A 14,039-nucleotide genomic window follows, 5' to 3' on the forward strand; every position below is an offset into this window, starting at 1 on the left:
ATTGCCTACCTTCTGGTGGATACACCTGCTTGCAGTATTAGGGGGTATGAAGGCTCAAAGCCCTCACAGAAGAAGTGTGTTTTCAGGGGCTGGGGTGATGGGTGTGTTTGAATGATGAGAGGGAGGGAGGTACAGGGAGCATGGAAAGGGGGCAAAGACAAGAGCCAAACATTTCAGAAGGGAGGCATGAGAAGCAAGAACCGAGACAGGAGCAGACACGGGACAACTCCTGAGTGTGAGGCTGAGGGGTGTGAACTTGATGGGGAAGCCAGGAAAGGGACCCAGAGCAGAGCTTAACTTGAGCAGAGCAGTGGGAGAAGACAGTTTCTTGTCTGCATTGTTTTATAGGCTGTAGGAAAGTGAGATGGGAGGCAAGGAGGAGGAAGTGACCCAGGTGAAATAGGACTCCGGGATGACTTCCAGCCCATGACGGTTTAGGACGCAGTGGGACCACCCCCGAAACTTTAGGGATGTCTCGCAATGTACCTTTTTATTCATGGTCTAACAAGAGATCTCTGTGATGCTGGCAGACCAGCTGCCAGCTCATGCCAAGGCCCCTAGGCCTCACTGAACACTGACAAATGCACAGCTTGAAGCCAGTCTGACTCAGCTATGGGTTAGTATTGTTAAAATAGGTTTTAGATTTATAAAAAAAATGTGTTTAGAATTTATGAAATGCTTGTAGGATGCTGCGTGTATTAATCTGACTTATAACAGCTGTACCCCATGTTGTAAGGCAATACATAAGTGTTTGCTCTGTAACTATAAATGTGTTTGCTCTAAAACTGTTACCCCCCCCCAGTCAGTACAGAGGCATTACCAAGGGTGAAATACTGGTTTACCACAACGAAAGAAGACCCAGGGATACCAGACAAGCCATTGCGGAACATCAGTGGACAAAAGACTCCATTGATTGCTCCCTCAACACCCATGAGGAAGAGACGTGCACAAGCACTTCCCATCACCTTGAACTCTGCGGGAAGAGAATAAAAATCCTGGACAAGAAAGAACTGTATCTCTATGCTGCTTGAACTCTGACGGGTGAATATTTCTAAGCATAAGCGAGGGATCCCCAACTGTTTGGCCTAGGATAGCCCTAAAGGACATATAGAGCTTGAATATTACAGCTGCTTCTATTACCTTTTGGAGTCTAAGATTGTAACACGTTTGTGTGTGTATGTTTATCTGCTTTAGCCTTGTAAATAACTCTCATTTCTTAGTTAAAAATTTTTTAATTAATTATAGGATTGGCTACAAGCACTGTCTTTGGCATAGGATCTGAGGTGCAGTTGATCTGGGGTAAGTGACTGGTCCTTTTGGACTGGGAGTAATCTGAATATCATTGTGATTTTTGGTGTAAGGGATCATCTATCACAAAGGTAAGCTTGCCCGGGTGGCAAGATAGACCGGCGTGCCCAAGGAGACTGTCTGTGACTATGTTAAGGCTGTCATAGTCCTTGAGGAGTTCAGACTGGATACTTGGTTGGTGAAATATGAACACAGAACTCTGAGCCAGCTTGGGGTTTGTGCCCTGCGGTGGGTACTCACACTCGCGAGCCACTCTAGGCAGCTTGACAAGCTCCTCAACATGTGAAGTGCCGTGTGATCTGAGCTTAGTACATCCAAATTCAATTTCTGTCTCTTTAGCCCTTTTCTCTAACAGGTTGTCTAGTTAAAAGGTACAGAGCTCAAATTTCAAATGTGGGGCTTCTTAGAAGGACACTCAGATCCCCCAAGATGCTCAGCTCAGCAGCTAAACAAGTAAATGCCCATTCATCAAATCCACCATCCAGGCACTTACACTGCAACTTAGGGCTGATTTGAGCATGACAGATAGATGTCCTGCTAAGGTCCCCAGTGAAATTCTCTTCTAAAGGACTGATCTGGAGCTCCCAACTCCACTTCTGATCATTAGATCTAGAGATGTGCCAGAGCGCCAATGCATGGCTCCAGATCTGAGCTTCTCCAATTTTGAAGGTGCCTGTTACCAAGGTTTTATTGTGAACCACATGATATTTTGGCACAATCTCTGTGTGTGGATGCATCAAAACAATTTGCTTCCCACATTAACCTTCTGCATAGAAAGAAAAACAAATTGCCATCTTGCCAGTGGGGAGGATAAAGACAGGACACCTTGCCAGGGCTGAATGTTGTTATTGATGGATCTGTTATTGTCACAGCAGCTCAGTTAGAAAAGAATGGACTCGAACGGATGCTCCCATAAGCTGCAGCCCATCAGTCCTCAGGAAGAGTGTGAAATTATGTTTGGCCGTTGAAAGAGGAGCTAGCTAATGGGATAATCTGATCCACAGGGATGGATGAGCCGTACAAACCACGTTCCACTGGCCAATGACAAATCTACTCTAGGACCACAATATGAAGCTTGTCAGTGTTAAGATTCCTGACCACACCTCCCAGCAACCACCAAGGCAAGTGGAGCAAGCTAGTATGCGCAAGCAAGCAGGCTGTGCATCTGGCTGCACTTTGCGCTAACAAGCCCAATTCGAGAACCGCATCCTCAGGCCGAGCTCATGCTCTGAACGTTTGCGTGACTGAAAGATACGCGGGTGGGGCAGGTACTGCAAGGAGCATTGGCAGGGTGCGAGACCAGGCGGCCATGCAGTGTATTGTGGTGCAGCCTGAAAGAGATGCAGGTTTAGAACGTTAGAACAAAACCATGATAGTCTAGTTGCAATGTGGTCGTGCCTGGTGGCTGAGATTGGGACCCCCCCCCTGTACTGTACCAACATGTCATAAGAAACAGACCCTGCCCCAAAAACCTTGCAATTACAGGCAAAGGAAGGACTTTTATCCCCATTTTATGGATGGGAAATTGAGGCACAGAGAGACCCACGCACTCAGTGCCAGAGCCTAGCACTCCAGAGTCCCACGCTAGAGCCTTACCCACACACCCACCCTCCCTTTCAGAGATGTAGCTTATTCACAGTAACTTCACCAAACTCCCACAAATGTAAGTCCCAACTAAATCCCCTGGATGAAACTCTGGCCTCAGTGGCACAATTCCCACTGACTTCGCTAGGGCCGGGATTCCACCCCCTGCGGACACCAGCAGCAGTCTGTGGCAGGGATACCCATGCAGTCCCAGACGGCAGCCTACAGCTTCCCTCTAGTCTGTAACGGTAGGGGAAAGGCAAGGCTGAGCGATAGCAGGCTGTCACTCTGCAGTGTGTGCTAGTCAACACTCAGGGCTGATACAGAGCCAAAGAAAAGTCCTGGGGCCTGATCCTGGCCCATTGAAGCCCAGGAGAGCACTGGCATTGCCTTCGGCGGGCAGAGGGTCAGGACCCGGGGTGGCAGCCTGTCCCCACACAACCAAAGAGGGGTGACCACAACATCAATCTTGACTCACAATCTTCTGATGGAGCAACCAACCCTTGTCCTCTCATGACCCCTCCTTCTACCCTTTGTATGATGTCATCCTTTTTGGTGTCATAGCCAATAAATGGCCAAATTCAGGAGCACCAGCATCTCCCAGCACCTATCATGAGGTTGTGGGGGCTTAGCCCTTTCTGGATTGTATCCACAGCCTGTGATCTGCGCCCACTGGAGTCCGTGGCAAAGCTCTCACTGAATTCCATGGGAGCCGATGGTTAGACTGGAAGCATTTGGGGGCAGAGCTCTGCCATGCTCCTGGAGCCTGGGGTGCTGCAGACAGCCCTAGCTGGCCTCCCTGTCTTTGGATTCCCCAGTGCTTTGCAGCCCCATTATCGAGGCCAGCTGCCCTTCCCCCACACAGACACAGTCATGGTTTGGTGTAACAGGCACATGCTAACCTCCGGGGAAAATACTGAAACAAACCAGAACGAAATGCACAGACAATGACCATTGTAACAAACTTGTGCAGCATCTCTGGCATCTCCCACCCTGAGTGGCTGGTCTACCTGGAGGATAATTGCCTACTACTGCTGCCTGCTAGTGGAGTTACTCCTTTAGCTCAAGTGGGAGATGCCTGTGCTTTGGCACTGAAGGTCCCAGATCCAACCCTTCCTAATGCCCCAATGAGGTGGGTTGTCATGGATGTTTCTTACAGGATGGCTGGTTTTCAGGTAGTCTCGCTCTGTGCCGGCTTGTCCTCTGCTTCATTCAGGAGAGCCATTCGCCTGCTTTTCTGAAGGTGCACTGATCTTGCTCTTAACTGGACAACAGCTGCATTCTCCTCTGGGCATGGGCTGGACACAGCTTTGCAAGTTTCACTGTCACCTTAGAAAATAAGAAAGCCACATAGACGTTGTGTGACAAGCCTGTGATTCACAGAATGCTGCTATTCTGACTGGGGTGCTGGAACACGTTGTATAGTCAGGGTTCTGAGAGCCATTGAACCAAAACTGTAAACCCTGTATATAATGGGAACCACTTCAAGCCCGAGGCTGCTGCAGCACCCCCCTGCACTCCTAGTTCCAGCACTTATGCATTCTGAGATTCCACAGCTGTCAAACCTGCCCCCGCAACAGTGGCTAAAATCAACAGCCACTCAAATATCAATATCTTGGCCTGATTTGTTCTGCTGAATCATCCCTGTTATGACAGACTGACCACAGAAATAGGATTTGACTCATCCTTCATCTGAAACTTACAGTGTTAAGCAAACCTAACAAATAATGAACTGATGAGAATATTCTGCATCAGTAGATCTCCAAGCACTATATAAAGGTTGGTCAGTATCATCCCATTTTATGGATGGACAAAGAGATGCAAAGTGACATGCCCAGGACTGCCCAGCATGTCAGTGGCAGAGCTGCAAATAGAACCCAGGAGTCCTGTCTCCCAGCTCTATGCTCAGTGTACTACTGTTTCTGCAACCAATAGAGTCTTCTATAAAACACAAAGCTTTTCAGGGATTTTGAAGCTGGGCTAGCTCAAAGGGAATGGCCCATAGGGTAGATCTACACAGCATTTAAACACCTGCAGCTGGCCTGGGTCAGCTGACTCAGGCTCCTGGGGATTCAGGCTGTGAAGCTGTACAAATGCTGTGTAGACATTTGAGCTCTGGGAAGCCCCTTGAGGGGTCCCAGAGCCTGGGCTCCAGCCTGAGCCAAAATGTCTACACCACAATTAAAGAGCCCCTTAGCTTGAGCCAGCTGACATGGGCTGGCTGCGGGTGTTTAATTGCTGTGTAGACATTACCCATAGAGCCCTACAATGTGGCTTCTGTCAACTACCTCTCAAAACAGCAAGGTGTGGCCTGCCCCAACCCTGGCTGCCAGCATGCAGTGCTCCACTAAGCAGAAGGCTGCTCTGGCCGTGAAAGCATGCCGGGACCTGGTATTGCGGCAGGACGGCTTCCTGAATAGGATCGGAGAGACCCGAGGAGGAGTCACTGCACCTTGATTCTGCACCTCTTTTCTGAGCTCCGCCCGCAGCGGCAAGAGCTGGGCGGGAGTGGAGGAGTCCACCATCTTGCGCCGTCTCTGCAGGATGGACTGCAGCTGGTCATCGTTGATCTTTCGGCTGTGTTTACGCCAGCTCTGTTTTCTGACCGGCCTTTTCATTGTGCCCTGACAAGAGGAACCGGCGCATGTCAGTGGACGGCTCAGAAAGTGAGAAGCACAGTTCCCACCCACGCAGTGGCTGCGTGCACAGGCCTCTCAGCTTACTCTCAGAGATGCTCTGGGGCTGAGCCCCCAGTTGCCTAAAGGGGCAAATCAGAAATGCCTGTTTCAGGTTTGTGGCAGAGAGGGGACTTGAACCTGTGTCGTGCCCCACATCCTAGGTGAGTTTTCTAACCACTAAGTTAAAGGTTGTGTCTACATGTGTGTGGGGGGGCTGCATGACTGCCTCCTCCTTCTCTGGCTGTTTTGGGAATGGCTGAAACCATTTATGTCAAATTTGTGAATAGCTTCCAGTCACCTGAAGCTACATTTTTCTTCGAATTAACTATTTGTCCAAAAAAATGTCCCCTGCTCAGACCTCAACCCCTTGAGCTGATGGAGAAGCTCCACTGGGGGTCATGTCTACACTACAATCTTAAGTTGACCTAGGTCAATATACAGCCTAATTACTCTGGTGGCCAATGTCCACATTACCCTCCTTCTGGCGTTGGTGCGTGTCCTCACCAGGAGCACGTCCACCGACTGAGGAGAGGCAGTGTGGGGGGCTGAGTGCCAGGGCTCTCTGCTCCATGCAGATCCCCTCTAGGAGCCCAGCCGCCGCCTGGGGCTTCTCGCCTCCGGTGGAGAAATCCGCCCCCCGGAGTCTGGTCAGCTGCTGTGTTGCCAGCGGGAGCCTGCACCCTGGGGATCAGCAGGGTTCCCAGCAGGGAGCCCAGGTGGCAGCCTGGCTTGGAGAGGAGACCCAGCAGCAGCCCAGCTGGGGTGCCAAGAGCTGGCTTTCTTATCAATTTTGGAGCCATGAAATTGTCAAGACGGCTAATAGTGATATAAGTAACGCAGAGTCTACACAGACACTGCGTCACCCTAACTACACCAGCATAAGCCCTACACTGCTCCTCGAGGTGGAGTTACTATGGGCTTGGCTACACTTGCCAGTTAGAGCGCATTAAAGCAACCCTGGGTGCCCTAACTCCTAACGTGTCCACACTGGCAAGGCACGTGGAGTGCCTGGACTCTGCAGCTGGAGCGCTTCTGGTAATCCACCTCCACGAGAAGCATAATGCTTGCTGCACCCCAGCTGAAACGCCCGGGCGTCAGTGTGGACGAGGTGTTGCATTACTGTGCAGTGATCGGCCTCCGGAAACGTCCCATAATCCCCTGAAGTCAAGTGGCCACTCTTCTCATGGTTTTGGAATTGCTGCAGGCATGTGGATATGCCCTTTCAAAGCTCCGTTCTGACAGCTGGCTGCTTATCTGCTCCGGGACAAAGCAACCATCACTGTGGGATGTTGCTGCTGTGAGTGTGAGAGAGAGGGTCTGCTGCTGTCTGAACTTACAAGACAGCATGCTGACACTCTCAGCCCCCCAAAACACACTGTCTGTCCCCGCACATACACACAATACACCCCCTGTCACACTCCACTCCCCCCGATTTGAAAAGCACGCTGCAGCCACTTGCACACTGGGATAGCTACCACAATGCCCTGCTCTTAGTGGCGTTGCAAGAGCGGCTAATGTGGCCATGCCAGTGCGCTTGCCACTGACAGTGTAAACACACGGCAGCGTTTTCCCTGCTGCGCTCTACATCTGCAAGTGTTGCCAAGCCCTGTGTCGGTGTAGTGGGGCACTTACATCGGCGGGACCAAGGGTAGACACTGCGTAGACACTGCATAGACATGGACGTAGTTAGATTGACATAAGCTGCTTTATGTCGACCTTGCTCTGTAGTGTAGACCAACTTAGCAGTAGCAGGCTATTATCCAGCCGCAAGAGAGGTAAGCGACACACGTTGTAACTGTGAGAGGCATTCAAGCCAGAAAACACCCCCACATACCACTCTCAACATGTCTAGTGAGACAGGTTCAGAGTGTCGTACAGGTGCCCAGGTGAAGGTCAAGACCCAGTGGGCTGCTGTCAACCTGATTCTGTGGATTTTCCAAACCCAGGAAAATGAAGTGATGGCAAAATTGTCAAGCTTGCTTTCTTTCCCCCCCTCCCAACATGCGAACAGGGCAGAGATCATGCAGTCAACAGCTGGATGTTTCAGGTCCTCCCAGCATGAGCTGTTCAATATCCAGCCAGACATTGTACAGGGGAAATGCGGAACCTTCCAAAGCGGAGAGCAGGTTTTAATTTTAATTTAAATTTTTTTTAAAAAGGAGAGCAGGGGGCAGGGGAATTGAAACTCACATCAAGAGTTTCCAAGGGCCAAAAAAAAAAAAAAAAGTTTGTTTACAACAGAAAAAGCCTCCCCAATTTGCAAAATTTTGAAACTTTCCCATGCTGGGAGCACAGCTTCAAGGCCCTGTGGTGAGCAGCCGAGGTAGGAGGGTCAAGGCATGTGAGTCAAGTTAAAGATCAGGCTCCCTGCACAGAGCGAGCGCATTATAAGGGCCCAGAGGAAAAACGGGGCAGGGAAGGGGTGTGAAGGAGGAGGTGCTTAAGCGTGATACGCATCCTGCTACTCAGCTATGGAAGGGCTCTGTCCTGGAGTAGCTTGATGAAGGCACGTTCCTGCAGGACAGGGGACTCCCCTGTATGCCCCACCTTGCTCAGCTTTCTGCACCTGTCGTGAGCAGGACCACACCTGGGTGGAAATGTACAGGGTTCTCCCAGGCACCGGTGCCTTTCTGCACAGCAATGCTTACCAGGATCCCTTGCAGCTCCATCACGGTGCTCTTGCGTTTGCTGGCAGCTGTTGAGCGATCCTGAGAGGGGAGATCCCTTGAGAGAGGATTCTGCTGTCCCTCCTCAGACCTTTACCCCCACACCCCAGCACAGACATACCCGGTGCTCATATCCCAGTGGCCTGGGGTCCTTGGCCTCTCTCCTGAGGCTGCCAAACAAGCCGGCCAACAAGGGCTGGGTGTAGACTGGCATTCAGTGACATGGACACCCCCTCCCCTGGGAAACCACCCACTCACGTCACATGGGCATTTATCAGCTGGTAAAGAGCCTTGGCATCTATCTGCCCCATGCCAGAGTCAGACTGGTGTGCGAGAGGGGAAGGGCTCCACAGCCCATTCCCCAGGGCCAGCTGGATCTGGGGCCCTACAGAGGAAAGGCCCTGTCCAATCCTCCTATTTCCTTCCTGAAGCCAGCCAACTGCCCGTCGAACCCACGGCTGGATTGGAACCCCGGCAAAAGGCCCAATATCCCACTCCTGGACTCCCCTGCCGGAGCCAGGCCCATGAAATTGGTTTTCTACACCCCATGACGCTGGCTATTACAAGCGCCATTGATAATGGGTCTGCACTCCCAGGTGGATGTCAGGGACCAAAGCCTCCCTTCCTACGGTGCCACCGTTTACCTGGGACAATGCAGCCCTGTCCTTCTTTGCTGGTCTCAGGGCAACCCCGCTCTTGATCCTGGCCATCATTTCCTCCACTGCTTGAGCTTTTATGTCATCGGTAGCAGGTTCGCCTGCAGGCATAGGAAGAATGAAGCTTATTATTCATATTTCCACAGTACCTGGGAGCCCCAGTCATGACCCAGGCCCCCGGTGTGCTAGGCACTGTACAAACATGGAACAAAAAGATGGTCCCTGCCCCAAACAGCTGACAAACTAAGTATAAGACAAGAGATGACAAATGGAGACAGACATGGGGAGCACAAGGAAACCGTGGGACAGCACTGGTCAGCATGACAGGTAGTGGTCTCTGCACTTCAGCGGCCTGGGCCCTGGCCATCGTCCAGTGTTTTGTAGGCATCATGGCAAAGGAGAGTTCTGACAGTGGATGGCGAGGTGACTTTATGGAGGTTTATGGGGAGTGCATCCCAAGAGTGTGAAGAGTGAAGGATCAAGAAAAATAAGATGGAGCCCGTGTTTAAATCTCCCTCTATGTCCAACAGCAATGGAGGTGGTTCAGAGCCCCACTAGGTCTGCGATCCTGTGGAGAGGCACGGACTGGCCACATGACATCACAGGAACCAAAGGGACAATGGATGAAACTGGGAGCAAAGGAAATATTTGTTCACACAGTGTGTAATTAACATGTGGAACTCACTGCCACAGGATGCCGTTGAGGTCAAGAACTTAGTAAAGTTCAGAGAGGGGGTTGGACGGTTCCTTGGATAACAAAGTTGGGAAGGGATCTTAAACCTTATGTAAGCAGTGTCAGGATGAGCTCCACCCTGACATCTGGTGGTGAGGTGTGGCAAGTTGTGAAAAAAAAACTTCAGGGGCTGATCTCATTTGCATAGGCACACCCACCCCGCCTAGACTGAGGCCATAGCTGCCCAAATGGTCACTTCGGCTGCTGTGGGATCCCCAGTGTCTCTGTTATTGGGGCGGGAAGAATAAATTGTTATTACCCTGATTAGGGGAACTGTGCTTGGAACTGTACTTGGCCTTTTGCTATGATGGAGGGACTCACCATCAACTAAGTAGCACTCGCTAGGCAAGGGTCATGGGTTCCAAAACTGTGTGAATGGAGAGAGACTTGAGACAGGTATTAGTACCTGGTGGTGTGGGCCCCTTTGTGAGGGCCTGAAGCACCAATTGCACCTCTGTCTCTCTCCACTGTGGAATGTCAGAGCTAATTTTGGGTCTATTAAGAGTCTTGCTACAGGTACTGTGCTGCATTCACTTTGGCCTTATGGTGCACCAGCACTAAGGCCCCCACTACTATGAGCTGAAATCACTGAGCACTGTGTCAAGTAGTGGGGAGCCGGAAGATCTAGACTGCAGTGGTGCTGTTCGTGAGACGGTGAGCTGTGCAGAGTGGAGCCGTTCGTGAGACAGCGAGCTGAGCAGAGCTGTTTGTGAGACAGCGAGCTGTGCCGAGCAGAGCCGGTCGTGGTGGAGCGGAGCCGTCCGTGAGACAGCGGTGTGTTCGTGAGACGGCGAGCTGAGCAGAGCTGTTCGTGAGACGGTGAGCTGTGCAGAGCGGAGCCGGTCGTGGTGGAGCGGAGCCGTTCGTGAGACAGCGGTGTGTTCGTGAGACGGCAAGCTGTGCAGAGCGGAGCCGTTCGTGAGACAGCGAGCTGAGCAGAGCAGAGCCGGTCGTGGTGGAGCGGAGCCGTTCGTGAGACAGCGGCGTGTTCGTGAGACGGCGAGCTGAGCAGAGCTGTTCGTGAGACGGCGAGCTGTGCAGCGCGGAGCCGGTCGTGGTGGAGCGGAGCCGTTCGTGAGACAGCGGCGTGTTCGTGAGACGGCGAGCTGTGCAAAGCGGAGCCGGTCGTGGTGGAGCAGAGCCGTTCGTGAGACAGCAGAGCAGAGCCCTGTGGGGCAGTCAGCTTCAGGACACGTAAGGTGCCCCTTACCCCTTTCCCCCCCCCACAGGCACATTTTAGCCAGACTGGGGGAGTAACACTATGCAGATGAACTTTTGAACTCTGGGGCTGGACCTTTTGGACTTTGGGTGATTTGTGGATTGCTGGACTCAAGAGACGTTTGGGTGCTGGGACTCAAGAACCCGAGGGAAAGGGGCATGCTCCAATTTGCTTGGGGTGGTTTTTTTTGCTCATGGGTTGTGTTATGAATCCTGTTGGTGGTGTTTCCCCAACATAATGCCACATTGTTTCTCTCTGTTATTAAAAGGCTTTTTGCTACACTCAGACTATGTGCTTGCGAGAGGGGAAGTATTGCCTCTTGGAGGTGCCCAGGGGGGTGGTATATATTTGTCCCAGGTCACTGGGTGGGGGCTCGAGCCGGTTTGCATTTTGTTATTGGAATGGATCCCCTAGATATTGAACCCGGCCCTTGTTGCTGCCAGCTCTGATGGGCAGAAGGGTTACACTTATATTTCAGGACTTATGGCAATCTCTGTTAGAGACCAGGATGAGACCTAGTGTGTGTGGGGGGAAGGCAAGCAGATTATCCCACATCTGTACGGTGGGGTTTTTGCACCTTCCTCTGAAGCATTTGATGCTGGCCCAGAGACAGGATCCTGAGCGAGATGGGCCATAGAGCTGATCCACTCTGGCAGTTCCAGTGTAACGCTTTGTCCTTCTAGCATGTCTCTCATCTGAGGATCTCCAAGCACGCCACACACACCAGCCTCACAACCCTCCGCCAGAATGATGCAAGTGTCATCAACCCTCTTTTACCTCGGGGAAGCCGAGAGTGGGAGAGACTTGTCCAAGGACGCACAGCGAGCCAGTGGCAGACCTCCTGGATGTGTGCTTCAAGCACAAGGCCAGCCACTCTCCTGTATAGCTGCATATTCTGGTAGCATCCTCTGCCCTTGAGCAGGGAAACTTGAAGAATCCCTTCCACACTGGTTTAATCCCCCCGTGGATCTGTATCTACCTCTGGGACTTATCTGCCCCTCCCCCAAGTATCTGAGCACCTCACAATCTTAACGTACTTATTCTCAAAACCCATATTACAGGTAGGAAAACTAAGGCACAAAGAGACTCAGGCCCAATGGTTAAAAATCAATGAGAGTGAGGTGCCTAAATACCTTGGAGGATCTGGGCCTCAGTGAAGTGGCCAAGGCCACAGATGGACTCAAACTTGAGTCTCAGGCTAGCACTGTAACCACTAGACCACCTTGCCCATTCAGCAGCTATGACCATCTGGGCCCTGTTCAATACATTCACTGCAGCACCCAAGCACCACGGAAACGCAGCCCAGCCAGTAACGTGCCGTAGCCCTGCAGCAGCAGGCTGGTTTCAGCCAAGAGTCCCATGGCCCCCCAGAGAGACAGACTGGATGATACACTGCCTCCACCCCATCCCCTCCCCCTCAATGCGGAGAGGTCAGCGCCCAGGGGGAGGAGAGCACTCGAGTGCGCCGTGGCCCCACGCCACCGGAGTGCCAGGGGATTCGGCTTTAGTGCCGTGAGGGATGCCTCTCGAGTCGGAGTCGGGCGGCTGTCAGGGCTGGCTTACTGGGTTTCTGTTGCCGTATCCCCTTCCTTTGCTTGATCATCAAAAGGGGACTGAAAAGGAGAGAGAAGTATCAATGCATTGCCACGGATAGCACTCAGGGCCCCACCTGGCCCCACTTCTCTGCTCTCTGCCTCCAGCCCAACCCCAACATTCTCTCCCAGACTGCCACACCCTCAATGCCCCCCCAGCTCCCTGGAGCCCCCACAATGCTCCCCTTGCCCCAGATCTCTGCACCCCACCTCCCAGACAGCTGATGTCCCCACCAGAACTCCACCCTTTGCCCTCCCACCCAGTAACTCCATGTCTCCCCTGTTGGCAGGCACAGAATCGGGCAGGGTGAGGAGCATGAATGTATAGGGAAGCGGTGTGGGACCCGAGGCTGGAAGAGCAGTACACAGGGCAGGGAGCTAATGTAAATTGCATTTAATGCTGGTTACAGCCCCAGAGGAAGACCCCCCACAGCGATCTGTAGCAGGGCAGGCTCCCCCACTACTCCTTGCTGACGTACGAGGGGTCTGGGGTCCCTGGATCAACCAGCGGGGAGACTCGTGGTCCGTTCTACCCTTGGACTACCAACTGAGCCAGGCAGCACGAAGGGAAAAGGCTGCATGATTCATGCCCCCACCCCCCCGCCCCTGGCTCCCCCCGCCTCCCCGAGGCCTTCACAGCAAGGTTTCTCAACCCGTGGCTCGTGACCCAAAATTGGGTTGCCAGAATGCGTCAAAGGAGGGGGGCAGAGGGGAGGTCCAGGGCAGGTCCTGCCTGGGGGCCCCAGGAGAGTTTGCGGAGCCTGCCCTGTCTTCACCCTGCAGCGGCAGCTCCTGTGGCTCCAATGGGCTGGCTGGGCTCTGCTGCCCGCTCTGGGCACTGCAACCCGGCGCACGAGGTCACCGCACGGCTCAGGTTTGGCCCAGGCGCCCCTCCGCCATGATGATGCAGGCTGGCCGGGCCAAACCGGAGCGAGTGGCTCTGTGACCCCATGCGCCGGGTTGCAATGCCACCGCACTAATTTGGCCTGGCTGGTCCTCGGCAGGGCGGCTGGGCCAAACCTGCAGCACCCGGAGGTCGCAAGGCCTGGAGGGGGGAGTCACGCCCAGCGAGCCCTGCAGGACAGGAGCCGCTGCTATGGGATGCATGGGGTACTTATTTAGCACTTTACATGAACATGCATGCTGTATGCCATGGGTAAGAAGTATTTACTAACCCAGATGGCTTCTGCACTGTGGACTGGCTCATGAAAGGCCGTCGAGGGCTACCTACGGGTCCTGAAAGGCTGAGAACCGCTAGTTTGCAGAAACCATGGGCACGGGCTGTGACGATGTGACGCAGCAGGGAGGGGGGAGTGTTGACCTGGGAATGTGCCCTGGGGACGGGAGACCTGAGAGCCTGTTACCTGAGCCAGGAGGGGGAGGGGGAGGTAACACCTCTGCCCAGGAATGTGGATGGAGGCTGCAGCAGGGAACCTGCTGGGTGGGTTTAGTTTTCAGTTTGGGGCTGGGTGGAGGAACACAGGGAACCCCAGGGCTGGGGTCTAAGCTCCCTGCTCCCCCAGAAGGACTTGACTGAGGGGTCCTGGGTGTACCCACAAGCTCTGTTTTGGACTGTGTTCCTGTTGTCCAATAAACCTTCTGT

At 52.9% G+C, this 14,039-nt stretch overlaps 1 protein-coding gene across 2 annotated transcripts in view; it reads right to left on the reverse strand.

Moving 5' to 3' along the window:
• Positions 1–1,664: 1,664 nt before the first annotated feature.
• Positions 1,665–14,039, reverse strand: part of LOC102929923 (shootin-1) — a 44,487-nt gene continuing 32,112 nt past the window's right edge. Inside the window, exons 12-17 of one of the 2 annotated variants that reach the window (XR_005225274.2) lie at positions 12,408–12,457; positions 8,881–8,993; positions 8,219–8,278; positions 5,358–5,516; positions 4,050–4,221; positions 1,665–2,639 (exon numbers count right to left, since the gene is read on the reverse strand). Coding sequence is in view for 1 of the 2 variants with exons in the window: in XM_027826434.3 (XP_027682235.2) it covers positions 4,064–4,221; positions 5,345–5,516; positions 8,219–8,278; positions 8,881–8,993; positions 12,408–12,457 (553 nt within the window). In the remaining variant the exon portion in view is untranslated. Of the gene's footprint in view, positions 2,640–4,049; positions 4,222–5,344; positions 5,517–8,218; positions 8,279–8,880; positions 8,994–12,407; positions 12,458–14,039 lie in introns of both variants that reach the window. The other variant, XM_027826434.3, reaches the window with a different exon arrangement.

The sequence above is a fragment of the Chelonia mydas genome, chromosome 4, assembly GCF_015237465.2.
Source record: "Chelonia mydas isolate rCheMyd1 chromosome 4, rCheMyd1.pri.v2, whole genome shotgun sequence".
Taxonomy (NCBI): Eukaryota; Metazoa; Chordata; order Testudines; family Cheloniidae; genus Chelonia; species Chelonia mydas.